The 27,253-nt window shown below is 37.7% G+C and overlaps 1 protein-coding gene across 3 annotated transcripts; it reads left to right on the top strand.

Annotated features, from left to right (window-relative positions):
- The first annotated feature begins 1,967 nt into the window (after positions 1 to 1,967).
- LOC103038640 (calcitonin gene-related peptide) lies at positions 1,968 to 27,253 on the top strand. 3 transcript variants are annotated; one of them, XM_049484467.1, is made up of 5 exons: positions 2,026 to 2,108; positions 19,617 to 19,727; positions 20,193 to 20,321; positions 26,714 to 26,888; positions 26,978 to 27,253. In XM_049484467.1, the coding sequence occupies exons 2-4, from the start codon at positions 19,645 to 19,647 to the stop codon at positions 26,871 to 26,873; spliced, it is 372 nt and encodes a 123-aa protein (XP_049340424.1). In that variant the 5' UTR covers positions 2,026 to 2,108; positions 19,617 to 19,644; the 3' UTR covers positions 26,874 to 26,888; positions 26,978 to 27,253. The 3 variants fall into 3 exon arrangements, with proteins under 3 accessions (XP_049340425.1, XP_049340424.1, XP_049340423.1); XM_049484466.1 differs by having other exon boundaries at positions 26,711 to 26,888; XM_049484468.1 differs by lacking the exons at positions 26,714 to 26,888; positions 26,978 to 27,253 and adding an exon at positions 21,697 to 25,050 and having other exon boundaries at positions 1,968 to 2,108.

Below are 27,253 nucleotides of genomic sequence, written 5' to 3'. Positions count from 1 at the left end.
TCTTTCCCTCGTTATTTGTTAACAGTACAGAAATGTTCTGCTTTGTTGGCTGTGCCTATCATCACATAACCTCAATATTTCATTTCTACCTTTAAATCTGGACCTATAAAAGGGAGAATGGTTCGTGTTGCTATTATAACGATGAACAGTAGCTTCATGCTGTGGCTTTTTGTGTTTATTTATTATACAACATATATAACAAATTTATGATGTGTCACCATTTTATTACAAATGCGATATATTTGCTCAGGGTGGGAATCATTCCAGGCCACACATATACTCACAGCTGCTTTATCTGCCTACGTAGCATAGTATTGCTTGTTTTTGTATATTTAAGTCAATTCAAAATTGATTACAACCTCAGTCACCTAAACTGGCACCCTTAATGCATTTTGTTTATATATTATATATGTTATATTAGTATATTTATGTTTTTTTATCATGAGGTAGAACTGATATAAGCTATACCTGAACTTTTATGCTTTCTCTCTGCCTGCATTTTTAAGTGGCACAAATTAATTATAAACATACCTAGTGAATCTAACACTTTAGTTTTAGCAACCAATGTATGCAATGATTATTAGGTGGCTCGAGCTTTTCATCATGACATACTGCATGATTTATTTTTTAATGCATCCTAAATATAAATCAGAACCTCTTGTAGAGACATCCACAAATGAGAAAGTGTGACTTAGGTTTGTAAGGCATTTTTGTTCATTTTGTAAATTCTTGCTGCACAATAAAACTTCTAAAAAATTAATTTCCGTGAGAGGCAACAATTTTATTTTAATAATACATCATGACAGGGAAATGCCATGAAAAAGGACTGAGGCTTCTCTGTTGATTTCCTAATAGTGGTTAGTTTTACATAACCACTAAAAATGCAAACCATTACAAAGAGAACAAAAATCTGTGTGAGGACTAACAAATTTTAGTATGTAAAAATAAATACATTTTCTGTTACCACTATTTTTTTAGTGGAAAAAGAGAAAACGTTTTTTAGTGCAGAGTTCCATTTTGTAAAATATTTGTGAAGTTTTGACCAAGTGTCTAACTATTTTTGAATTTATGTTTAAAGTTTTTAAGCCTCTTAAGGATGATTTGATTTTTGCATCCAGAATTTTCATTTGCAACATATTCTTCCCTCTACTCTTGCAATATTATCACTGCCATTGATTGCAATGCAAGCCCAGAACAATATACACCAGGGGCAATTATTCTTCCCATGTGGCCACATGAGACATTGGGACTATTTTGGAGAACAAATTGTCCTTAATTTGACTCACTGTTAATTTTATTTCTTTTAAAAATACAGTAATTTCGTTTCTAAGCTATGACAGTGCAGAGTAGATATTACAAACAGGCAATTAAATGTGAATTAGGCAAAGTAATTACGCATCCACATTTACATAAACAGTTGTAAATAAATGTATATGTGTTTGCAGTAAAACGAGCATTAAAGGAGATCTTCAGTGTGAAATAGACTTGAGTTACAGTGAAACATGATAACGAGTACAAACATTTGTCAACTAGCCCATCTCTGTTTGCCCCGAGCATTCTGAGATACATATAGTACGGACTCTAGATTTTGTCAATGTTGTTTTTTATTGCATTCATCCACATGAGTGTTTGAGTGCTGAAGCTGCTGCTCTCTCCTCAGCTGATGGGGCTGAATGTCTCTTATGAAAGCTGAGGCAGAAGAGGAACTCAGGATGCTGACTGTCATTATGGACCTCATTGAATTCCTTTAAACACAGTAACACACCTGCAGACATTGATGCAGATGCTGAACATCAAACAGCTGGAAAGGTTTCTGATTCTCTGAATGAACAATGATGTCATCATCCGTCATAGATCTCATCATACAGCGTACACAAGGGACCACTTCCGATTGGTTGGTGGTCCATCTCTGGCAGCTGATTGGTTGGCGGTGGATAATTAGCCTCCAACACAGTCAGCAGCCAAAGCCCTGTATATAGGCTTCAGCACTGTGGTGTGTTCTACAGAACCAGGAGTCACTCCACAGGAGAAGAAGACGACTGTGTGTGTCTCTCGCTGACAGTCTCTCAGCTGTGTGTGTCTGTGCAGGAAGACTCCACACTCCCACAGTAAGTGCTCACTCCTGACACTCTTCTCTGACAGGCTGTGCACTCAGAGTGCTGCTGCTGCTGCTGCAGCTTAAACTCTCACCTGTGGACAGACAGCAGGTCAGTGACCAGGATTTTACCTTAACTCAAGTAACTTAATAAGAGACTATATTTGAAACTGATAATAATCTGATAATAATCTGTGTGAGAAAAGAAAATAGAAGAGTAAGTGAGGAACAGCAGGAGAAAGAAAAACATTATTAAGTAAAAAATGGAGAAAAAGGAAGAAAAAAATATTTAAGAAGAAAGATTTAGAAGAGGAGAGAGTGAGTGGAAGACAATAGAGAGAGAGAGAGAGACAGAGAGAGAAAGGGAGAGAAGAGAAGAAAGAATCAAAAGGAAAAAGAAAGTAAAAAAGATACTAAAGAAAACTGAAAGAGAGAGAGAAATGTGACTGAAAAAGTGAATAGAACGAAAACCAAGAGACAGAATGAGACAAAGACAGGGATATAGGAGAGAAACAGGAGAGAGAGAGAGCATTAACAAGGATGAACTGAAGAGGAAAAAGCTGCGAGAACAAGGAGGTATAGATGAGAACGATAGATGAGGACAGAAGAAAGTGGGGGAAGAGAAAAAGTGAGTGGGTGAGTGTGATTAGGAGGGTATGAGTGTTAAACAATAGTGAGAGTATGTTAGAGTGGAAGAGTGTTATACAGTAGTGAGTGTATGTTATAGTGGAAGAGTGTTATACAGTAGTGAGAGTATCTTAGAGTGGAAGAGTGTTATACAGTAGTGAGTGTATGTTAGCCTGGAAGAGTGTTATACAGTAGTGAGAGTATGTTAGAGTGGAAGAGTGTTATACAGTAGTGAGTGTATGTTAGAATGAAAGTGTGTTATACAGTAGTGAGAGTATGTTAGAGTGGAAGAGTGTTATACAGTAGTGAGAGTATGTTAGAGTGAAAGAGTGTTATACAGTAGTGAGTGTATGGTAGCCTGGAAGAGTGTTATACAGTAGTGAGAGTATGTTAGAGTGAAAGAGTGTTATACAGTAGTGAGTGTATGTTAGAGTGAAAGAGTGTTATACAGTAGTGAGAGTATGTTAGAGTGGAAGAGTGTTATACAGTAGTGAGAGTATGTTAGAGTGGAAGAGTGTTATACAGTAGTGAGAGTATGTTAGAGTGAAAGAGTGTTATACAGTAGTGAGTGTATGTTAGCCTGGAAGAGTGTTATACAGTAGTGAGTGTATGTTAGAGTGGAAGAGTGTTATACAGTAGTGAGAGTATGTTAGAGTGGAAGAGTGTTATACAGTAGTGAGAGTATGTTAGAGTGAAAGAGTGTTATACAGTAGTGAGTGTATGGTAGCCTGGAAGAGTGTTATACAGTAGTGAGAGTATCTTAGAGTGGAAGAGTGTTATACAGTAGTGAGAGTATGTTAGAGTGGAAGAGTGTTATACAGTAGTGAGTGTATGTTAGAGTGGAAGAGTGTTATACAGTAGTGAGTGTATGTTAGAGTGGAAGAGTGTTATACAGTAGTGAGTGTATGTTAGAGTGGAAGAGTGTTATACAGTAGTGAGAGTATGTTAGAGTGAAAGAGTGATATACAGTAGTGAGAGTATCTTAGAGTGGAAGAGTGTTATACAGTAGTAAGAGTATGTTAGAGTGAAAGAGTGATATACAGTAGTGAGAGTATCTTAGAGTGGAAGAGTGTTATACAGTAGTGAGTGTATGTTAGAGTGGAAGAGTGTTATACAGTAGTGAGTGTATGTTAGAGTCGAAGAGTGTTATACAGTAGTGAGTGTATGTTAGAGTGGAAGAGTGTTATACAGTAGTGAGAGTATGTTAGAGTGAAAGAGTGATATACAGTAGTGAGAGTATCTTAGAGTGGAAGAGTGTTATACAGTAGTGAGTGTATGGTAGCCTGGAAGAGTGTTATACAGTAGTGAGTGTATGTTAGAGTGGAAGAGTGTTATACAGTAGTGAGAGTATGTTAGAGTGAAAGAGTGATATACAGTAGTGAGAGTATCTTAGAGTGGAAGAGTTATATACAGTAGTGAGTGTATGTTAGAGTGGAAGAGTGTTATACAGTAGTGAGTGTATGTTAGAGTGGAAGAGTGTTATACAGTAGTGAGTGCATGTTAGAGTGGAAGAGTGTTATACAGTAGTGAGAGTATGTTAGAGTGAAAGAGTGATATACAGTAGTGAGAGTATCTTAGAGTGGAAGAGTGTTATACAGTAGTGAGAGTATGTTAGAGTGAAAGAGTGATATACAGTAGTGAGAGTATGTTAGAGTGGAAGAGTGTTATACAGTAGTGAGAGTATGTTAGAGTGAAAGAGTGATATACAGTAGTGAGAGTATCTTAGAGTGGAAGAGTGTTATACAGTAGTGAGATTATCTTAGAGTGGAAGAGTGTTATACAGTAGTGAGTGTATGTTAGAGTGGAAGAGTGTTATACAGTAGTGAGTGTATGTTAGAGTGGAAGAGTGTTATACAGTAGTGAGTGTATGGTAGCCTGGAAGAGTGTTATACAGTAGTGAGAGTATGTTAGAGTGGAAGAGTGTTATACAGTAGTGAGTGTATGTTAGAGTGGAAGAGTGTTATACAGTAGTGAGTGTATGTTAGAGTGGAAGAGTGTTATACAGTAGTGAGAGTATGTTAGAGTGAAAGAGTGTTATACAGTAGTGAGTGTATGTTAGAGTGAAAGAGTGTTATACAGTAGTGAGAGTATGTTAGAGTGGAAGAGTGTTAAACAGTAGTGAGAGTATGTTAGAGTGGAAGAGTGTTATACAGTAGTGAGTGTATGTTAGAGTGGAAGAGTGTTATACAGTAGTGAGAGTATGTTAGAGTGGAAGAGAGTTATACAGTAGTGAGAGTATGTTAGAGTGGAAGAGTGTTATACAGTAGTGAGAGTATGTTAGAGTGGAAGAGAGTTATACAGTAGTGAGAGTATGTTAGAGTGGAAGAGTGTTATACAGTAGTGAGTGTATGTTAGAGAGGAAGAGTGTTATACAGTAGTGAGAGTATGTTAGAGTGGAAGAGTGTTATACAGTAGTGAGAGTATCTTAGAGTGGAAGAGTGTTATACAGTAGTGAGAGTATGTTAGAGTGAAAGAGTGTTATACAGTAGTGAGTGTATGTTAGAGTGGAAGAGTGTTATACAGTAGTGAGAGTATCTTAGAGTGGAAGAGTGTTATACAGTAGTGAGTGTATGGTAGCCTGGAAGAGTGTTATACAGTAGTGAGAGTATGTTAGAGTGGAAGAGTGTTATACAGTAGTGAGTGTATGTTAGAGTGAAAGAGTGTTATACAGTAGTGAGAGTATGTTAGAGTGAAAGAGTGTTATACAGTAGTGAGAGTATGTTAGAGTGGAAGAGTGTTATACAGTAGTGAGTGTATGTTAGAGTGGAAGAGTGTTATACAGTAGTGAGAGTATGTTAGATTGGAAGAGTGTTATACAGTAGTGAGAGTATGTTAGAGTGAAAGAGTGTTATACAGAAGTGAGAGTATGTTAGAGTGAAAGAGTGTTATACAGTAGTGAGTGTATGTTAGAGTGAAAGAGTGTTATACAGTAGTGAGTGTATGTTAGAGTGGAAGAGTGTTATACAGTAGTGAGTGTATGTTAGAGTGGAAGAGTGTTATACAGTAGTGAGAGTATGTTAGAGTGAAAGAGTGATATACAGTAGTGAGAGTATCTTAGAGTGGAAGAGTGTTATACAGTAGTGAGAGTATGTTAGAGTGAAAGAGTGTTATACAGTAGTGAGAGTATGTTAGAGTGGAAGAGTGTTATACAGTAGTGAGTGTATGTTAGAGTGGAAGAGTGTTATACAGTAGTGAGAGTATGTTAGATTGGAAGAGTGTTATACAGTAGTGAGTGTATGTTAGAGTGAAAGAGTGTTATACAGTAGTGAGAGTATGTTAGAGTGAAAGAGTGTTATACAGTAGTGAGAGTATGTTAGAGTGAAAGAGTGTTATACAGTAGTGAGTGTATGTTAGAGTGAAAGAGTGTTATACAGTAGTGAGTGTATGTTAGAGTGGAAGAGTGTTATACAGTAGTGAGTGTATGTTAGAGTGGAAGAGTGTTATACAGTAGTGAGAGTATGTTAGAGTGAAAGAGTGTTATACAGTAGTGAGTGTATGTTAGAGTGGAAGAGTGTTATACAGTAGTGAGAGTATCTTAGAGTGGAAGAGTGTTATACAGTAGTGAGTGTATGGTAGCCTGGAAGAGTGTTATACAGTAGTGAGAGTATGTTAGAGTGGAAGAGTGTTATACAGTAGTGAGTGTATGTTAGAGTGAAAGAGTGTTATACAGTAGTGAGAGTATGTTAGAGTGAAAGAGTGTTATACAGTAGTGAGAGTATGTTAGAGTGGAAGAGTGTTATACAGTAGTGAGTGTATGTTAGAGTGGAAGAGTGTTATACAGTAGTGAGAGTATGTTAGATTGGAAGAGTGTTATACAGTAGTGAGAGTATGTTAGAGTGAAAGAGTGTTATACAGAAGTGAGAGTATGTTAGAGTGGAAGAGTGTTAAACAATAGTGAGTGTATGTTAGAGTGGAAGAGTGTTATACAGTAGTGAGTGTATGTTAGAGTGAAAGAGTGTTATACAGTAGTGAGTGTATGTTAGAGTGGAAGAGTGTTATACAGTAGTGAGTGTATGTTAGAGTGGAAGAGTGTTATACAGTAGTGAGAGTATGTTAGAGTGAAAGAGTGTTATACAGTAGTGAGTGTATGTTAGAGTGAAAGAGTGTTATACAGTAGTGAGTGTATGTTAGAGTGGAAGAGTGTTATACAGTAGTGAGTGTATGTTAGAGTGGAAGAGTGTTATACAGTAGTGAGAGTATGTTAGAGTGAAAGAGTGTTATACAGTAGTGAGTGTATGTTAGAGTGGAAGAGTGTTATACAGTAGTGAGAGTATCTTAGAGTGGAAGAGTGTTATACAGTAGTGAGTGTATGGTAGCCTGGAAGAGTGTTATACAGTAGTGAGAGTATGTTAGAGTGGAAGAGTGTTATACAGTAGTGAGTGTATGTTAGAGTGAAAGAGTGTTATACAGTAGTGAGTGTATGGTAGCCTGGAAGAGTGTTATACAGTAGTGAGAGTATGTTAGAGTGAAAGAGTGTTATACAGTAGTGAGAGTATGTTAGAGTGAAAGAGTGTTATACAGTAGTGAGAGTATGTTAGAGTGAAAGAGTGTTATACAGTAGTGAGTGTATGGTAGCCTGGAAGAGTGTTATACAGTAGTGAGAGTATGTTAGAGTGAAAGAGTGTTATACAGTAGTGAGAGTATGTTAGAGTGGAAGAGTGTTATACAGTAGTGAGTGTATGTTAGAGTGGAAGAGTGTTATACAGTAGTGAGAGTATGTTAGATTGGAAGAGTGTTATACAGTAGTGAGAGTATGTTAGAGTGAAAGAGTGTTATACAGAAGTGAGAGTATGTTAGAGTGGAAGAGTGTTAAACAATAGTGAGTGTATGTTAGAGTGGAAGAGTGTTATACAGTAGTGAGAGTATGTTAGAGTGGAAGAGTGTTATACAGTAGTGAGAGTATGTTATAGTGGAAGAGTGTTATACAGTAGTGAGAGTATGTTAGAGTGAAAGAGTGATATACAGTAGTGAGAGTATCTTAAAGTGGAAGAGTGTTATACAGTAGTGAGTGTATGTTAGAGTGAAAGAGTGATATACAGTAGTGAGAGTATGTTAGAGTGAAAGAGTGATATACAGTAGTGAGAGTATCTTAGAGTGGAAGAGTTATATACAGTAGTGAGAGTATCTTAGAGTGGAAGAGTTATATACAGTAGTAGGTGTATGTTAGAGTGGAAGAGTGTTATACAGTAGTGAGTGTATGTTAGAGTGAAAGAGTGTTATACAGTAGTGAGAGTATGTTAGAGTGAAAGAGTGTTATACAGTAGTGAGAGTATGTTAGAGTGGAAGAGTGTTATACAGTAGTGAGTGTATGTTATAGTGGAAGAGTGTTATACAGTAGTGAGAGTATGTTAGAGTGGAAGAGTGTTATACAGTAGTGAGAGTATGTTAGAGTGAAAGAGTGTTATACAGTAGTGAGTGTATGTTAGAGTGAAAGAGTGTTATACAGTAGTGAGAGTATGTTAGAGTGGAAGAGTGTTATACAGTAGTGAGAGTATGTTAGAGTGAAAGAGTGTTATACAGTAGTGAGTGTATGGTAGCCTGGAAGAGTGTTATACAGTAGTGAGAGTATGTTAGAGTGAAAGAGTGTTATACAGTAGTGAGTGTATGTTAGAGTGAAAGAGTGTTATACAGTAGTGAGAGTATGTTAGAGTGGAAGAGTGTTATACAGTAGTGAGAGTATGTTAGAGTGGAAGAGTGTTATACAGTAGTGAGAGTATGTTAGAGTGAAAGAGTGTTATACAGTAGTGAGTGTATGTTAGCCTGGAAGAGTGTTATACAGTAGTGAGTGTATGTTAGAGTGGAAGAGTGTTATACAGTAGTGAGAGTATGTTAGAGTGGAAGAGTGTTATACAGTAGTGAGAGTATGTTAGAGTGAAAGAGTGTTATACAGTAGTGAGTGTATGGTAGCCTGGAAGAGTGTTATACAGTAGTGAGAGTATCTTAGAGTGGAAGAGTGTTATACAGTAGTGAGAGTATGTTAGAGTGGAAGAGTGTTATACAGTAGTGAGTGTATGTTAGAGTGGAAGAGTGTTATACAGTAGTGAGTGTATGTTAGAGTGGAAGAGTGTTATACAGTAGTGAGTGTATGTTAGAGTGGAAGAGTGTTATACAGTAGTGAGTGTATGTTAGAGTGGAAGAGTGTTATACAGTAGTGAGAGTATGTTAGAGTGAAAGAGTGATATACAGTAGTGAGAGTATCTTAGAGTGGAAGAGTGTTATACAGTAGTAAGAGTATGTTAGAGTGAAAGAGTGATATACAGTAGTGAGAGTATCTTAGAGTGGAAGAGTGTTATACAGTAGTGAGTGTATGTTAGAGTGGAAGAGTGTTATACAGTAGTGAGTGTATGTTAGAGTCGAAGAGTGTTATACAGTAGTGAGTGTATGTTAGAGTGGAAGAGTGTTATACAGTAGTGAGAGTATGTTAGAGTGAAAGAGTGATATACAGTAGTGAGAGTATCTTAGAGTGGAAGAGTGTTATACAGTAGTGAGTGTATGGTAGCCTGGAAGAGTGTTATACAGTAGTGAGTGTATGTTAGAGTGGAAGAGTGTTATACAGTAGTGAGAGTATGTTAGAGTGAAAGAGTGATATACAGTAGTGAGAGTATCTTAGAGTGGAAGAGTTATATACAGTAGTGAGTGTATGTTAGAGTGGAAGAGTGTTATACAGTAGTGAGTGTATGTTAGAGTGGAAGAGTGTTATACAGTAGTGAGTGCATGTTAGAGTGGAAGAGTGTTATACAGTAGTGAGAGTATGTTAGAGTGAAAGAGTGATATACAGTAGTGAGAGTATCTTAGAGTGGAAGAGTGTTATACAGTAGTGAGAGTATGTTAGAGTGAAAGAGTGATATACAGTAGTGAGAGTATGTTAGAGTGGAAGAGTGTTATACAGTAGTGAGAGTATGTTAGAGTGAAAGAGTGATATACAGTAGTGAGAGTATCTTAGAGTGGAAGAGTGTTATACAGTAGTGAGATTATCTTAGAGTGGAAGAGTGTTATACAGTAGTGAGTGTATGTTAGAGTGGAAGAGTGTTATACAGTAGTGAGTGTATGTTAGAGTGGAAGAGTGTTATACAGTAGTGAGTGTATGGTAGCCTGGAAGAGTGTTATACAGTAGTGAGAGTATGTTAGAGTGGAAGAGTGTTATACAGTAGTGAGTGTATGTTAGAGTGGAAGAGTGTTATACAGTAGTGAGTGTATGTTAGAGTGAAAGAGTGTTATACAGTAGTGAGTGTATGGTAGCCTGGAAGAGTGTTATACAGTAGTGAGTGTATGTTAGAGTGAAAGAGTGTTATACAGTAGTGAGAGTATGTTAGAGTGAAAGAGTGTTATACAGTAGTGAGTGTATGTTAGAGTGGAAGAGTGTTATACAGTAGTGAGAGTATGTTAGAGTGGAAGAGTGTTATAAAGTAGTGAGTGTATGTTAGAGTGGAAGAGTGTTATACAGTAGTGAGAGTATGTTAGAGTGGAAGAGTGTTATAAAGTAGTGAGTGTATGTTAGAGTGGAAGAGTGTTATACAGTAGTGAGTGTATGTTAGAGTGGAAGAGTGTTATACAGTAGTGAGTGTATGTTAGAGTGGAAGAGTGTTATACAGTAGTGAGAGTATGTTAGAGTGAAAGAGTGTTATACAGTAGTGAGTGTATGTTAGAGTGAAAGAGTGTTATACAGTAGTGAGAGTATGTTAGAGTGGAAGAGTGTTAAACAGTAGTGAGAGTATGTTAGAGTGGAAGAGTGTTATACAGTAGTGAGTGTATGTTAGAGTGGAAGAGTGTTATACAGTAGTGAGAGTATGTTAGAGTGGAAGAGAGTTATACAGTAGTGAGAGTATGTTAGAGTGGAAGAGTGTTATACAGTAGTGAGAGTATGTTAGAGTGGAAGAGAGTTATACAGTAGTGAGAGTATGTTAGAGTGGAAGAGTGTTATACAGTAGTGAGTGTATGTTAGAGAGGAAGAGTGTTATACAGTAGTGAGAGTATGTTAGAGTGGAAGAGTGTTATACAGTAGTGAGAGTATCTTAGAGTGGAAGAGTGTTATACAGTAGTGAGAGTATGTTAGAGTGAAAGAGTGTTATACAGTAGTGAGTGTATGTTAGAGTGGAAGAGTGTTATACAGTAGTGAGAGTATCTTAGAGTGGAAGAGTGTTATACAGTAGTGAGTGTATGGTAGCCTGGAAGAGTGTTATACAGTAGTGAGAGTATGTTAGAGTGGAAGAGTGTTATACAGTAGTGAGTGTATGTTAGAGTGAAAGAGTGTTATACAGTAGTGAGAGTATGTTAGAGTGAAAGAGTGTTATACAGTAGTGAGAGTATGTTAGAGTGGAAGAGTGTTATACAGTAGTGAGTGTATGTTAGAGTGGAAGAGTGTTATACAGTAGTGAGAGTATGTTAGATTGGAAGAGTGTTATACAGTAGTGAGAGTATGTTAGAGTGAAAGAGTGTTATACAGAAGTGAGAGTATGTTAGAGTGAAAGAGTGTTATACAGTAGTGAGTGTATGTTAGAGTGAAAGAGTGTTATACAGTAGTGAGTGTATGTTAGAGTGGAAGAGTGTTATACAGTAGTGAGTGTATGTTAGAGTGGAAGAGTGTTATACAGTAGTGAGAGTATGTTAGAGTGAAAGAGTGATATACAGTAGTGAGAGTATCTTAGAGTGGAAGAGTGTTATACAGTAGTGAGAGTATGTTAGAGTGAAAGAGTGTTATACAGTAGTGAGAGTATGTTAGAGTGGAAGAGTGTTATACAGTAGTGAGTGTATGTTAGAGTGGAAGAGTGTTATACAGTAGTGAGAGTATGTTAGATTGGAAGAGTGTTATACAGTAGTGATTGTATGTTAGAGTGAAAGAGTGTTATACAGTAGTGAGAGTATGTTAGAGTGAAAGAGTGTTATACAGTAGTGAGAGTATGTTAGAGTGAAAGAGTGTTATACAGTAGTGAGTGTATGTTAGAGTGAAAGAGTGTTATACAGTAGTGAGTGTATGTTAGAGTGGAAGAGTGTTATACAGTAGTGAGTGTATGTTAGAGTGGAAGAGTGTTATACAGTAGTGAGAGTATGTTAGAGTGAAAGAGTGTTATACAGTAGTGAGTGTATGTTAGAGTGGAAGAGTGTTATACAGTAGTGAGAGTATCTTAGAGTGGAAGAGTGTTATACAGTAGTGAGTGTATGGTAGCCTGGAAGAGTGTTATACAGTAGTGAGAGTATGTTAGAGTGGAAGAGTGTTATACAGTAGTGAGTGTATGTTAGAGTGAAAGAGTGTTATACAGTAGTGAGAGTATGTTAGAGTGAAAGAGTGTTATACAGTAGTGAGAGTATGTTAGAGTGGAAGAATGTTATACAGTAGTGAGTGTATGTTAGAGTGGAAGAGTGTTATACAGTAGTGAGAGTATGTTAGATTGGAAGAGTGTTATACAGTAGTGAGAGTATGTTAGAGTGAAAGAGTGTTATACAGAAGTGAGAGTATGTTAGAGTGGAAGAGTGTTAAACAATAGTGAGTGTATGTTAGAGTGGAAGAGTGTTATACAGTAGTGAGTGTATGTTAGAGTGAAAGAGTGTTATACAGTAGTGAGTGTATGTTAGAGTGGAAGAGTGTTATACAGTAGTGAGTGTATGTTAGAGTGGAAGAGTGTTATACAGTAGTGAGAGTATGTTAGAGTGAAAGAGTGTTATACAGTAGTGAGTGTATGTTAGAGTGAAAGAGTGTTATACAGTAGTGAGTGTATGTTAGAGTGGAAGAGTGTTATACAGTAGTGAGTGTATGTTAGAGTGGAAGAGTGTTATACAGTAGTGAGAGTATGTTAGAGTGAAAGAGTGTTATACAGTAGTGAGTGTATGTTAGAGTGGAAGAGTGTTATACAGTAGTGAGAGTATCTTAGAGTGGAAGAGTGTTATACAGTAGTGAGTGTATGGTAGCCTGGAAGAGTGTTATACAGTAGTGAGAGTATGTTAGAGTGGAAGAGTGTTATACAGTAGTGAGTGTATGTTAGAGTGAAAGAGTGTTATACAGTAGTGAGTGTATGGTAGCCTGGAAGAGTGTTATACAGTAGTGAGAGTATGTTAGAGTGAAAGAGTGTTATACAGTAGTGAGAGTATGTTAGAGTGAAAGAGTGTTATACAGTAGTGAGAGTATGTTAGAGTGAAAGAGTGTTATACAGTAGTGAGTGTATGGTAGCCTGGAAGAGTGTTATACAGTAGTGAGAGTATATTAGAGTGAAAGAGTGTTATACAGTAGTGAGAGTATGTTAGAGTGGAAGAGTGTTATACAGTAGTGAGTGTATGTTAGAGTGGAAGAGTGTTATACAGTAGTGAGAGTATGTTAGATTGGAAGAGTGTTATACAGTAGTGAGAGTATGTTAGAGTGAAAGAGTGTTATACAGAAGTGAGAGTATGTTAGAGTGGAAGAGTGTTAAACAATAGTGAGTGTATGTTAGAGTGGAAGAGTGTTATACAGTAGTGAGAGTATGTTAGAGTGGAAGAGTGTTATACAGTAGTGAGAGTATGTTATAGTGGAAGAGTGTTATACAGTAGTGAGAGTATGTTAGAGTGAAAGAGTGATATACAGTAGTGAGAGTATCTTAAAGTGGAAGAGTGTTATACAGTAGTGAGTGTATGTTAGAGTGAAAGAGTGATATACAGTAGTGAGAGTATGTTAGAGTGAAAGAGTGATATACAGTAGTGAGAGTATCTTAGAGTGGAAGAGTTATATACAGTAGTAAGAGTATCTTAGAGTGGAAGAGTTATATACAGTAGTAGGTGTATGTTAGAGTGGAAGAGTGTTATACAGTAGTGAGTGTATGTTAGAGTGAAAGAGTGTTATACAGTAGTGAGAGTATGTTAGAGTGAAAGAGTGTTATACAGTAGTGAGAGTATGTTAGAGTGAAAGAGTGATATACAGTAGTGAGAGTATCTTAGAGTGGAAGAGTGTTATACAGTAGTGAGTGTATGGTAGAGTGGAAGAGTGTTATACAGTAGTGAGAGTATGTTAGAGTGAAAGAGTGATATACAGTAGTGAGTGTATGTTAGAGTGGAAGAGTGTTATACAGTAGTGAGTGCATGTTAGAGTGGAAGAGTGTTATACAGTAGTGAGAGTATGTTAGAGTGAAAGAGTGATATACAGTAGTGAGAGTATCTTAGAGTGGAAGAGTGTTATACAGTAGTGAGTGTATGTTAGAGTGAAAGAGTGTTATACAGTAGTGAGAGTATGTTAGAGTGAAAGAGTGTTATACAGTAGTGAGAGTATGTTAGAGTGAAAGAGTGATATACAGTAGTGAGATTATCTTAGAGTGGAAGAGTGTTATACAGTAGTGAGTGTATGGTAGCCTGGAAGAGTGTTATACAGTAGTGAGAGTATGTTAGAGTGGAAGAGTGTTATACAGTAGTGAGTGTATGTTAGAGTGAAAGAGTGTTATACAGTAGTGAGAGTATGTTAGAGTGAAAGAGTGTTATACAGTAGTGAGAGTATGTTAGATTGGAAGAGTGTTATACAGTAGTGAGAGTATGTTAGAGTGAAAGAGTGTTATACAGAAGTGAGAGTATGTTAGAGTGGAAGAGTGTTAAACAATAGTGAGTGTATGTTAGAGTGGAAGAGTGTTATACAGTAGTGAGAGTATGTTATAGTGGAAGAGTGTTATACAGTAGTGAGAGTGTGTTAGAGTGGAAGAGTGTTATACAGTAGTGAGAGTATCTTAGAGTGGAAGAGTGTTATACAGTAGTGAGAGTATGTTAGAGTGGAAGAGTGTTATACAGTAGTGAGTGTATGTTAGAGTGGAAGAGTTATATACAGTAGTGAGAGTATGTTAGAGTGGAAGAGTGTTATACAGTAGTGAGAGTATGTTAGAGTGGAAGAGTGTTATACATCAGTAGTGTGTGTTACAGTGCGGGAGTGTTATACATCAGTAGTGTGTGTTACAGTGCGGGAGTGTTATACATCAGTAGTGTGTGTTACAGTGCGGGAGTGTTATACATCAGTAGTGTGTGTTACAGTGCGGGAGTGTTATACATCAGTAGTGTGTGTTACAGTACAGGAGTGTTATACATTAGTAGTGTGTGTCTACAATGTCTAAAATGTTCATAGCAAGCAACAGTGTAGAAGTGTGTGTGTGTGTCTGTGTGTGTGTCTGTGTGTTTGATAGTTTACACTGGAAACAATACTTGACAGGGCCAGTGGGGGGTGCTGACATGACTGAATCCCCCATCCAAAAAAGAGCCTGGAGTGAGAAAGGCCCATGTTGAGACAGAACAGCAGGCGGGCAGTCTGTGCTCAGGAACAGATTCTGTAACAATTGGGTCAGGATTGGGAGGTTTTAACAGGTAATGAGTAACCTGTTATGACCACATAGGTTATAACAGGTTACTCATTACCTGTTAAAAATGTGTGTAATAACAGACTGCACTTTTTTGTATAAAAAAAGTGCTGCAGCCAGAATAAATTGTTGGATTGCAATAGTGCTGAAAAGCAAGATACAGCTCATCAGGAACAATAAAATATTTTTAAAACTATTGACACGAATTACATTTATTTAACCACACATACAGAAGTAGTGCCTAACTCATGTGTAACGTAACTTGCCAGATGTTTCGGCAGGAGTTGCAGAGGTTCATAAAGATTTCTTGCGATAATCCATCTGTAAAATATTCTCATGTAGCTCCTGCAAGATGAGTAGAAGTTGGTATGTTTTTTAAGCTCCACACTAAAGTATTCAAAATTCAAAAGTAGTGGATTCTTCTTCTAAGTTTATAAGATAAGCTTGATCGCTTGATTTGCATATTGATGAGCATATTCATCAAACCTGGTGGCAGTGCGATTTACTGCTCTGGCACTGAAAATATGGATTTAGAGATAAAAATAAAAATCCAGTGCAGAACAGATACAGTATTTTAGCACTTAACTACAGTAGTGAAATAGTTCTACTTAATTAATATACATCTCTGGAGTGCAGGAGTGTTAACAGAAGGAGTGTGTGTTACAGTACAGGAGTGTGTGTTACAGTACAGGAATGTGTGTTATAGTACAGGGGTGTGTGTTACAGTACAGGAGTTATAACAGTAGAAGTGTGTGTTACAGTACAGAAGTGTTAACAGTAGGAGTGTGTGTTACAGTACAGGAGTGTGTGTTACAGTACAGGAGTTATAACAGTAGGAGTGTGTGTTACAGTACAGGAGTGTGTGTTACAGTACAGGAGTTATAACAGTAGGAGTGTGTGTTACAGTACAGGAGTGTGTGTTACAGTACAGGAGTGTTAACAGTAGGAGTGTGTGTTACAGTACAGGAGTGTTAACAGTAGGAGTGTGTGTTACAGTACAGAAGTGTTAACAGTAGGAGTGTGTGTTACAGTACAGGAGTGTTATGAGTAGGAATGTGTGTTACAGTACAGGAGTGTTAACAGTAGGAGTGTGTGTTACAGTAAAGGAGTGTTATGAGTAGGAGTGTGTGTTACAGTACAGGAGTGTTAACAGTAGGAGTGCGTGGTACAGTAAAAGAGTGTTATGTGTAGGAGTGTGTGTTACAGTACAGGATTATTAACAGTAGGAGTGTGTGTTACAGTACAGAAGTGTTATGAGTATAAGTGTGTGTTACAGTACTGGAGTGTTAACAGTAGGAGTGTGTGTTACAGTACTGGAGTGTTAACAGTAGGAGTGTGTGTTACAGTACAGGAGTGATAACAGTAGGAGTGTGTGTTACAGTACAGAAGTGTTAACAGTAGGAGTGTGTGTTACAGTACAGGAGTGTTAACAGTAGGAGTGTGTGTTACAGTACAAAAGTGTTAACAGTAGGAGCGTGTGTTACATTACAGGAGTGTTAAAAGTAGGAGTGTGTGTTACAGTACAGGAGTGTTAACAGTAGGAGTGTGTGTTACAGTACAGGATTATTAACAGTAGGAGTGTGTGTTACAGTACAGGAGTGTTAACAGTAGGAGTGTGTGTTACAGTACAGGAGTGTTATGAGTAGGAGTGTGTGTTACAGGAGTGTTAACAGTAGGAGTGTGTGTTACAGTACAGAAGTGTTAACAGTAGGAGTGTGTGTTACAGTACAGGAGTGTTAACAGTAGGAGTGTGTGTTACAGTACAGGAGTGTTAACAGTAGGAGTCTGTGTTACAGTACAGGAGTGTTAACAGTAGGAGTGTGTGTTACAGTACAAAAGTGTTAACAGTAGGAGTGTGTGTTACATTACAGGAGTGTTAACAGTAGGAGTGTGTGTTACAGTACAGGAGTGTTAACAGTAGGAGTGTGTGTTACAGTACAAAAGTGTTAACAGTAGGAGTGTGTGTTACATTACAGGAGTGTTAACAGTAGGAGTGTGTGTTACAGTACAGGAGTGTTAACAGTAGGAGTGTGTGTTACAGTACAGGATTATTAACAGTAGGAGTGTGTGTTACAGTACAGGAGTGTTAACAGTAGGAGTGTGTGTTACAGGAGTGTTAACAGTAGGAGTGTGTGTTACAGTACAGAAGTGTTAACAGTAGGAGTGTGTGTTACAGTTCAGGAGTGTTATGAGTAGGAGTGTGTGTTACAGGAGTGTTAATAATAGGAGTGTGTGTTATAGTACAGAAGTGTTATGAGTATAAGTGTGTGTTACAGTACAGGAGTGTTAACAGTAGGAGTGTGTGTTACAGTAAAGGAGTGTTATGAGTAGGAGTGTGTGTTACAGTACAGGAGTGTTAACAGTAGGAGTGTGTGTTACAGTAAAGGAGTGTTATGAGTAGGAGTGTGTGTTACAGTACAGGAGTGTTAACAGTAGGAGTGTGTGTTACAGTAAAGGAGTGTTATGAGTAGGAGTGTGTGCTACAGTACAGGATTTTTAACAGTAGGAATGTGTGTTACAGTACAGGAGTGTTAACAGTAGGAGTGTGTGTTACAGTAAAGGAGTGTTATAAGTAGGAGTGTGTGTTACAGTACAGAAGTGTTAACAGTAGGAGTGTGTGTTACAGTACAGGATTTTTAACAGTAGGAGTGTGTGTTACAGTAAAGGAGTGTGTGTTACAGTAAAGGAGTGTTATGAGTAGGAGTGTGTGTTACAGTAAAGGAGTGTTATGAGTAGGAGTGTGTGTTACAGTAAAGGAGTGTTAACAGTAGGAGTGTGTGTTACAGTACAGGAGTGTTAACAGTAGGAGTGTGTGTTACAGTATAGGAGTGTTAACAGTAGGAGTGTGTGTTACAGTAAAGGAGTGTTAACAGTAGGAGTGTGTGTTACAGTACAGAAGTGTTAACAGTAGGAGTGTGTGTTACAGTACAGGAGTGTTAACAGTAGGAGTGTGTGTTACAGTATAGGAGTGTTAACAGTAGGAGTGTGTGTTACAGTAAAGGAGTGTTATGAGTAGGAGTGTGTGTTACAGTACAGGATTATTAACAGTAGGAGTGTGTGTTACAGTAAAGGAGTGTTATGAGTAGGAGTGTGTGTTACAGTACAGGAGTGTTAACAGTAGGAGTGTGTGTTACAGTACAGGAGTGTTAACAGTAGGAGTGTGTGTTACAGTACAGGAGTGTTAACAGTAGGAGTGTGTGTTACAGTACAGAAGTGTTAACAGTAGGAGTGTGTGTTACAGTAAAGGAGTGTTAACAGTAGGAGTGTGTGTTACTGTACAGGAGTGTTATGAGTAGGAGTGTGTGTTACAGTACAGGAGTGTTAACAGTAGGAATGTGTGTGTTACAGTATAGAAATGTTATCAGTAGGAGTGTGTGTGTGTTAGTGTGTGGAACATTAAAAGAGAAAAGATCAGGAAGGTCACTAGATTGTGAGCAGGTCAAAGGTGACAGTGTTTCTTATTATACTGATGAAATGGGAGTCTGTGTGTGTGTGTGTGTGTGTGTGTGCGTGTCTGTATTGAGGGGTGGGGCTGTGGGTGTATTGTTGACGGCTTCCTGTAATGTTTAATTTAATTTAGAACAGTGAGCACAGCCAGACACACACACACACACACAGTGCATCAGGTCTGACACTCAGTGGATGAAGTTGGATCTATATGAAAGGAGAGAGAAAGAGAGAGAACAGAAAGGGGAAGAGACAGGAGGATGGACAGCAGGAGAAATTAGAGGGATACAGAGGAAGAGTGGAAGAGATGCAAAATAAGGGAAAAAAGAGTGAAAGTAAAAGTCAAAAGTCAGTACCAGTCACAAGTTTGGACACACATTAAATTGAATAAGTTATTTTTAAATATTACAGTCATCCAAACTATGAAGAAAAACATATGGAACTATATAGTAACAAAGTGTTACGCAAATCAAAATATGTTTTATATTTTAGATTCTTCAAAGCAACACCTCTTGCTCAGATGACAGCTTTACACATCTTGGCTGGATTTTCTCAGTCAGCTTTATGAGGTAGAGTCACCTGGAAGGGCTTTCAGTTAACAGCTGTGCTAAACTTGTTAAGAGTTGATTACTTGTCATATTAATGTGTTTGAGAGCCTCAGTTGTGTTGTAAACAGGTAGAGCTGAAGGTCAGTCAATCAGAATAAAATAAAGAACTTTGGAAATATTCTCAAGTGCAGTCACACTTGAAATGTTCATTAGAGTTACCAGCCTCAGTTACGAGCAACCCAGACAAAAGCACCTAAATAAATTCCTTATGTGTTCCTTCATAGTCTGGATGACTCCAGGATTCATTAACAATGTAGGAAAAAATAAAATAAAAACATTGAATGAGAAGGTGTGTCCAAAATGTTGAATAGTTCTGTATATTTATGATTGGACCCTGCATGTACCCATTTATCATTTGAATTAATAACTAAAACACATTTTAGAGCCAAAGTTTCTCAGAACAGCAGGCAGTGGTGCAGTACCTTTTTTACAGGTTCAGCCTTCTGGTTCTGGTTTATTATCATTTCAGAGATTTGATGTTTTTTTGTGACAGATGTATTTTTCTGTGTGTGTTTGTTTGTGTGTGTTTTTTCTCGCTGTGAGCAGGGTTGTATATTTATTATTGTGTGGAATCATGTTCATGGTGAAAGTCTCCGCCCTCCTCGCTGCTTACTTTCTGCTCATCTCCCAAATGTACAGCTCCCATGCCGCTCCCAGGTAAGAACAGTCCTAAATACACACTTCAACACACACAATCACACACGTCAACATACACCCACATAAAAACTTTTGCTGAAATCATTAAACATCATTAAAATCAATTTTTATAGTCAAATTCGAAGTAAAATTATTTCATTTACAATTAATAAAAAGTAAAAGACATAAATAAACATACAGTATATAAATTATATACGTAATATAATTTTTTTTTTTTTCAAATACAAAGGCAAGACTCACCTGGTGGTCTTTTTCTCAGATAAAAGGGGGCATCTTGTCCTATTGATAATGGATTTGATGTGGATAAGATGTTCTTTTTTGTGCTAATAAAACAGAACAGACTGTTCCACCATTACCATCATCACCACTATTATCTTCATTATCATCATGCTGTACCTGCTAAACTGCTGTCACACATTCAATTTACAGTGGACGGTGTGTGTGTGTGTGTGTGTGTGGATGCAGACCTGCTGCAGATGCTGTAACAGACACGGTGGTGCTGACGGATTATGAAGCACGCAGGTTAATAAACGCCATTGTTAAAGAGTTCGTTCAGATGACAGCAGAGGAGGCGGAACAAAGTGAGGGAAACAGGTACGGCCCCTCTCCTCCCCTTTCTCCTCTCACCTCTGCCTCCTTCATTAGTTCTTCTTTTATCAGGTCATCCTCCTTTTTGTTACTCAATTTGTTTATTGTTTTTATTTCCTTGTTCTTTTTATTTTTGTCTCTTCCTAAATTTTACTATCACTTTTAGGCTAATATTAGACATCTGAACCCCTTTTTTATTCATATTTCTTTTCCTTAATCAAATCATTCAATATACATGTTCTCTGTCTGGATACTGATGGTAATGTATGTTAGAGCACAGAGCCTGTGCTGTGTTCCACTGGTCTGTGAAACAGTTAAAAGCAGTGGAGGCTGAGTGTAGTGCAGTGAAGCTCCGGTGTTGCTGGTGGGGTTAGTGGAGAGAGGTATGTGATCTGAACAGCAGCTCCAGTACAAACACCTTCAGCTCTAACCAGTACACCTTCCCAGTCCTGCTGCATGAACTCTTTAATCACGGAATGTAAGAGTGGACGTTCTGCTTGCAGACAGTTTGAGGGGAATGCAGAGAGGCCCACTAAAGCATGAGAACCCTGATCTGACTGAATGATTGCATGACAGCAGCAGCACTCTATAGCTGGAGAAGAGCATGTGACTGAAGTACAGCATGATATATGGAGTCTAGGACAGTGTGTGAATGTAGACCCTTTAACCCCTTAAACTCTGCAGTATTGCACAGTAATTGATTTTAGGGATTATTAAACATGTTTCTAAGGGAAAATATTTGATAAATATAATATAGATAAAACAATATAAATAACTGAGCTCAGATCTTTATTTCTATCTGATACGTAGAGTCTTTAAAACAATGTATTTCTGGCCTGTTCAGCTTTGGATACAAATTGTTTAGTACTGGATACAAATTATTATTTATTCATTGATCTCTTATAAAATATTCCAATACATGGTAAATTATTGTGTATCTACTGTAAACTGTTCAGTATTCACCATCAATTATTGAGCAGATAATTATTCATTTTCCAATATTAATTAACTAGCTACAATATTATTTTTTGCCCTATTATGAAGTACTTATTATATATTGTAATTGTCTCAGTAAATAATGTGAATGTAGTATGTACTGTGAAGTACTCATAGCATCCACTATGAATTATTCAATATCTTTGATTATTTTTCAGTATTTAATTTGAATTATTTCAATATATAACACAATATTTACTATGAATTCTTAAATGTATTTAGTTATAAAAGAGTCTTTACAGTTTAAGGGGTTAAACGCATGTAACCACAGGAGTGTGTGTGTGTGTGTGAAAGAGAAAGAGAGCTAATGTAAAGAGAGTAAGAGAGCATGGGGTCAGTGTGCATGTCACTTTGAGTTTGTTTCTGCATGTTTATCTCCTCACAGCCCGGGCCGAGCTCTAACCAAGCGCTGCTCCAACCTCAGCACCTGCGTTCTCGGGAAGCTCTCGCAGGAACTTCACAAGTTACAGACTTTCCCACGGACAGACGTGGGCGCGGGCACACCGGGCAAGAAACGCAGCCTGTCTGTCACCGAGCGTCGCAGCGGCTACGGAGATGCATTTGATATCATCTAACCCTGCGCTGCATTTGCATGTGGACTCTGCCATCTTGAATGACCTCCCAGAATGAACCCCACCCCCTTCCACACCCTCTTCCTCCCCCCACACCCTCTTCCTCCTCCTCTTAGTCTGATTTCAGTTGTTTGTGCTGATTCTGGTTCAGCTGAGAGTGAACGGCTCTGTTTCAGTACAGAGTTTCTCTCCTGTTGCTCTGAATCTGAACGTTCAAACTGAAACATGTTGAGTTTGGAAGTGCAGATTTCAGACACCTCGCTGAAGAGCAGCTCAGCAGTCAGTCAGGCCGATCTCAGTGTCAGCGCTCACCTGTGTTTTTACTGTAATAAACATATTTTTCTATCAGGAAGCTGCTTTACTTTTATCACTCAATACTGCAAAACACACTGACACACACACACACACACACACTCACATTTAACATCCTTACTCATTACAACTCAGCCTTGATGCCCTCTAATTAATCTGACACACATTCGTCAAATTCTCCCAAATTCACACACATTCACACTCTCACTAAAACTAGCAGGTAAGGTAATATTAACTTAACTCGGTTTGTGTGTGTGACTGTGTTTATGCATGATTACATGTTTAATTTTGTGTATAATTTGTTTCTGTCTTTACCTTTTCTGTACAGCTATGTCCGATGCATATACACAGTCAAGTCAGAATATTTAACCACCCACTTGTTTCTACAGTCATTGTCTATCTCAGGGGTCACTAATAGGCGGACCACGGTCCGGGTCCGGACCCAGCGCAGGCGTGCTCTCTTTACTCCCAAAACAACCCTACCTCACAACTAAGGCAAACCCCAGGGGACAAAAAGCATTGGCAACTTCCCCCATCAGTTTTACTCACAACATAATAAAGTATGCTAGAGTAATAATATTAAATAAAATAAAACTACTGTTTTTTTTTAAGGTGATATTTTGGCCAAGTTCAGCAAACATTTCTCCATATATTGTACGATTTATCATTCATGTAATTTTTATTATGACAGGCAGGCATAAATCTAATATAAATAAAATCAAATAGAATAAATATAGCATTTTGAAACAAAGTGAACATACAGATTCACATTATTAGACTCGATATGTTAGATTATTGAGGGTGTTTCCATTTATTTTATGACAGGTTGATAATGTAATTATTGTGACAGGCCTATTTAAAACAATACATATTGTTGAAATATACTAGTATGTTTAATTTGTTTTGTCTTTCAGTTGTTGATAAAACACTGACAGCACTACTATAGGCTTCTTCAGTAAACAGAATAAAACACTGAATTATAACACAAGTTAACCCTGGCGACGGTCCGGACCTTAGCCTGATGAAATTTTCTTTAACTTGACCAAACTGAATTCTAATTAAATACCCCTGGTCTATCTTTTTAGCTCCAATGAGCATTTGGAGTTCTATAATTACAGACTGTAGTCCTGTATTTGTTTATCTGTATAATTTATTATCATCCTCCTTTTACACTGTTCTTCAGGTCAAGATCCCACAAGACCACAACAGAGCAGCTATTATTATTATTTGGGTGGTGGATCATTCTCAGCCCTGCAGTCACACTGACTGGCATGTTGGTGGTGTATTAGGTGTTAGTTTGTGTTGTGCTGGTATGAGGGGATCGGATACAGCAATGCTGCTGGAGTTTTTAAACACTAGAGTCAGGGTTCATACACGTTTTAACCAATACATATGCATGATTTTTTCATGACTTATCCATGCTTTCGAGGCAAATTTTCATGACCATATGATTTTTAAAACATCAGTGCAGAGATGGACAATAAAACTAATAATTAATTGTTATTATATGTATTTGTGAACTTCTTCACCAATAAACTGAAACACAAATATTTGTAGACCATTCCATTTGTAGACATTTCCATGACTTTTCCAAAACTTTCTGGGTATTTTTATTTTTCCAAAACTTATCCAGGCATGGAAATTGCTATTTTTAAATTCCATGAGTTTTCCAGACTGTATGAACCCTGTAGACTGTGACTGCTGGACTGAGAAGAGTATACCAACCAGAAATATCCAGTCCACTGCGGGTTGAATCCTCTGAATACTGAATAAAGTCTAGAAGATTACCAACACAAACACTAACACTTCATACACCACCACCTTGCTAATCAGTGCTAATATTTCATACCGGCTATGGTGCAGGCCTGTGTGGTCCTGAGCACTGAAGAACAGGTTGAAGGTTTATAATAATAAAGTATGCAAAGAAAAAGATACAGGACTACAGTGGATCTGAAAACATGGACAATGACCATAGGAACAATAGGGTGGTCATAATATTGTGACAAACTGTGTGTTATATATATGTATCTTTTTATATAGATTCTATATTATACAGTATATGGACAAATGTTTTGGGACACCTGTTTCTTTTTACAGTCCAGGGTAGGGTTTCTACTACATCCTGCTGTCAGGATTTGATTGCATTCAGTGATTATACAAGTGGTATTTTTCTGAGATTTTCCTAAATGGTCAGTGCAAATGACAGTCAGAATAAATTCTAAGTTATAAATCCAATTTTATTGAACAAACCTCCTAATGGTAACAGTAATAAAAAAAAACTCAAAATGCACTGTTCCACGTAATTAAGCAGGCCACAGGTTTGTACAGATAACAGATGGGTTCATGCAGATAAAGGCAAAATAAGGAAGGTTTCTGCTAAATTCATCAAATTAAGAGAGCAGCTACTAAAATACCATTACAAAACAGCAAACAGGTATTTGAAGCTGCTAGTGCCTGTGGGTGTAGGATTCTCCAGAGGCTTACAGTTGTGCATAAAACTATTATTCGGCCACCCCTACCCAGAGCTCTCAAGCAGAAACGGTTGCAGTAGCCCAGACATACATGAAGACTCATTTTCAAACAGTCCTGTTTACTGATAAATGTGGTGCAACCCTGGCTAGTCCAGATGGATGGAGAGTGGATGGTTGGTGGATGACAAACCTCTGTGTCACTGGCTGCTTTGGGCAAAAAAGGAGAGAAACTCATGGTGTGGCCATCATCTTTTGCCTAACCTCAACTCTATTAAGAACCTTTGAAGTATCATCAAGCAAAAAGGTGATTTTAAAGAAGTGGTGTTACGGTTGCAAGTTAAAGTATATGAACCCTTTGGGAGGACTTGGTATTCTGCACAAACTTTTCATTAAATGTGTTCTGATCTTCATCTAAGTCACAACAATAGTCTGCTTAAATACCACACAAAAAATATGTTTGCATGGTTTTATTGAACACAACATGTTAACATTCACAGTGAGGGTGGAAAATGTATGTGAACCTTTGGATTTAATAACTTTGGCAGCAATAACCTTTTGGATCATTCCTCTTCACAGAACTGTTTCAGTTCAGCAATATTCGTGGAATGTCTGGTGTGAATCGCTCTCTTGACGTCATGCCACGGCATCTCAATTGGGTTGGACTGTTGATTTAGTTCTATGATTTGGGTTGTTGTCCTGTTGCGTCATCCATACTCTTGAACTTCAGTTGTTGGACAGATGGTCTTAAGTTTTCCTACAAAATGTCTTGGTAAACTTGGGAATTCATTTTTCTTTTGATGACGGCAATCTGTCCAGGCACTGAGGCAGCAAAGAAGCCATGATGCCTCCTCCACCATATTTCACAGTTGGGATGAGGTTTTGATGATGGTGTGCTGTGCCTTTTTTCTCCACACATAGCGTTGTGTGTTCCTTCCAAACAACATTTTTTTTGCACTTTTGCAAATTTCAAACATGCAAAAATGTTTTTTTTGGACAGTAGTGGCTTCCTCTGTGGTGTCCTCTCATGAACTCCATTCTTGTTTAATTTTTTCCTTTTTGCAGATTTGACAACAAAAATGTTAGATTGTAAGTTTTTAGCTGACACTCTAGGATTCCTCCTCACCTCATTGATCATTCTGCACTGTACTCTTGCGGTCATCTTTACAGGACAACCACACCTAGGGAGCGTAGCAACAGTGCTGAACTTTCTCCATTTGTAGACCGTCTGTCTTACTGTGAACACATGAACATCAAGGCTTTTAAAGATACTTTTGTAACCCTTTCTAGCTTCATACAAGTCAACAGTTCTTGAACGTAGGTCTTCTGAGAGCTCTTTTGTGCGAGGCATGATTCACATCAGTAAATGCTTCTTAGGAACAGCAAACTCAAAACTGGTGTGTTTTTATAGGACAGGGCAGTTTTAACCAACACATCCAATCTTATCACATCCTGGCTTTAATTAGCTCTTAGAAAAGTCATTAGCCTAGGGGTTCACATACTCCCCCCCCCCCTGCACTGTGAATGTTAACATGTTGTGTTCAATAAAACCATGCAAACATATCATTTTTTGTGTAGTATTAGTTTAAGCAGACTGTGTTTGTCTATTGTTGTGACTTAGATGAAGATCATAACAAATTTAATGCCCAATTTATGCAGAAATCCAAGTAATCCCAAAGGGTTCACATACTTTTACTTGCAACTGTATGTTAACATATACAATAACTAGGTCTGTTAAGATGTTTTAGATTGAAATAGTTTTTAAATTTTGGTAAATGTGATAACTTAATGCTGCAAATAAAAGAAAGAAGAAAAATGTTTTGAAACTTTGTGTAAAAAAGAAAATACCATCATTGGGAGGTTTTTTTTTTATAAAAATTGGCTCTATACTTAACGGGTCATAACTTGGAAATTATACTGGCTGTCATTTGCACTGACCAATTACATCTGAGAAAAATATCACTTGCATAATAATTTGGAACATGGTGCAGTGCATATATATTTTTGATGTAGATTTTTGCTCACTCTTTTTATGTTTTATTTTAAGCAGTGTATTAGTGCAGAAGCGGGCATGTAACACAGCAACGTGTGTAACTCACCGATTGGCTGATTTCCTGAGCCGCTCGGGAGGAATGGGCAGCAGCAGTTTTGTTCCTACCAACGTGGGCTCCAAGGCGTTCGGCCGCCGCCGGAGAACAGGCAGCATGTGAGAATCACTGTTTAAGGTAAACATATATATTTGTGATACGATGTAATTTGTGAGTCAGATAAAATAATGATAATAATAAAATTAATAATAATTTGATTGTTTCAGAGGCTCCATCTGGGCTCCGCTGCTTTCTATCTAATCTGAGGACAACAACAGCAACAACAACAACAAACATCAACCAACAACAAACAACAACAAACAACAACAGCGACTGCCACTGCCCTCTTCCCTTTCCAGAGTGTGTGAATCGCCTCACTGCTGTCAGTCTTCTGCTTCTGCTGAAAAGATCTAAGATCATTTGATCAGGAATCATCACAGATCAGATCAAACACAGATTTAAATTTTATATGAAAACAATTTGAAATAAAATGAAAAAAGCCA

Source organism: Astyanax mexicanus, chromosome 10 (assembly GCF_023375975.1).
Source record: "Astyanax mexicanus isolate ESR-SI-001 chromosome 10, AstMex3_surface, whole genome shotgun sequence".
In the NCBI taxonomy this organism is placed as follows: domain Eukaryota; kingdom Metazoa; phylum Chordata; class Actinopteri; order Characiformes; family Acestrorhamphidae; genus Astyanax; species Astyanax mexicanus.
This window is presented reverse-complemented; position numbering and strand designations above follow the sequence as displayed.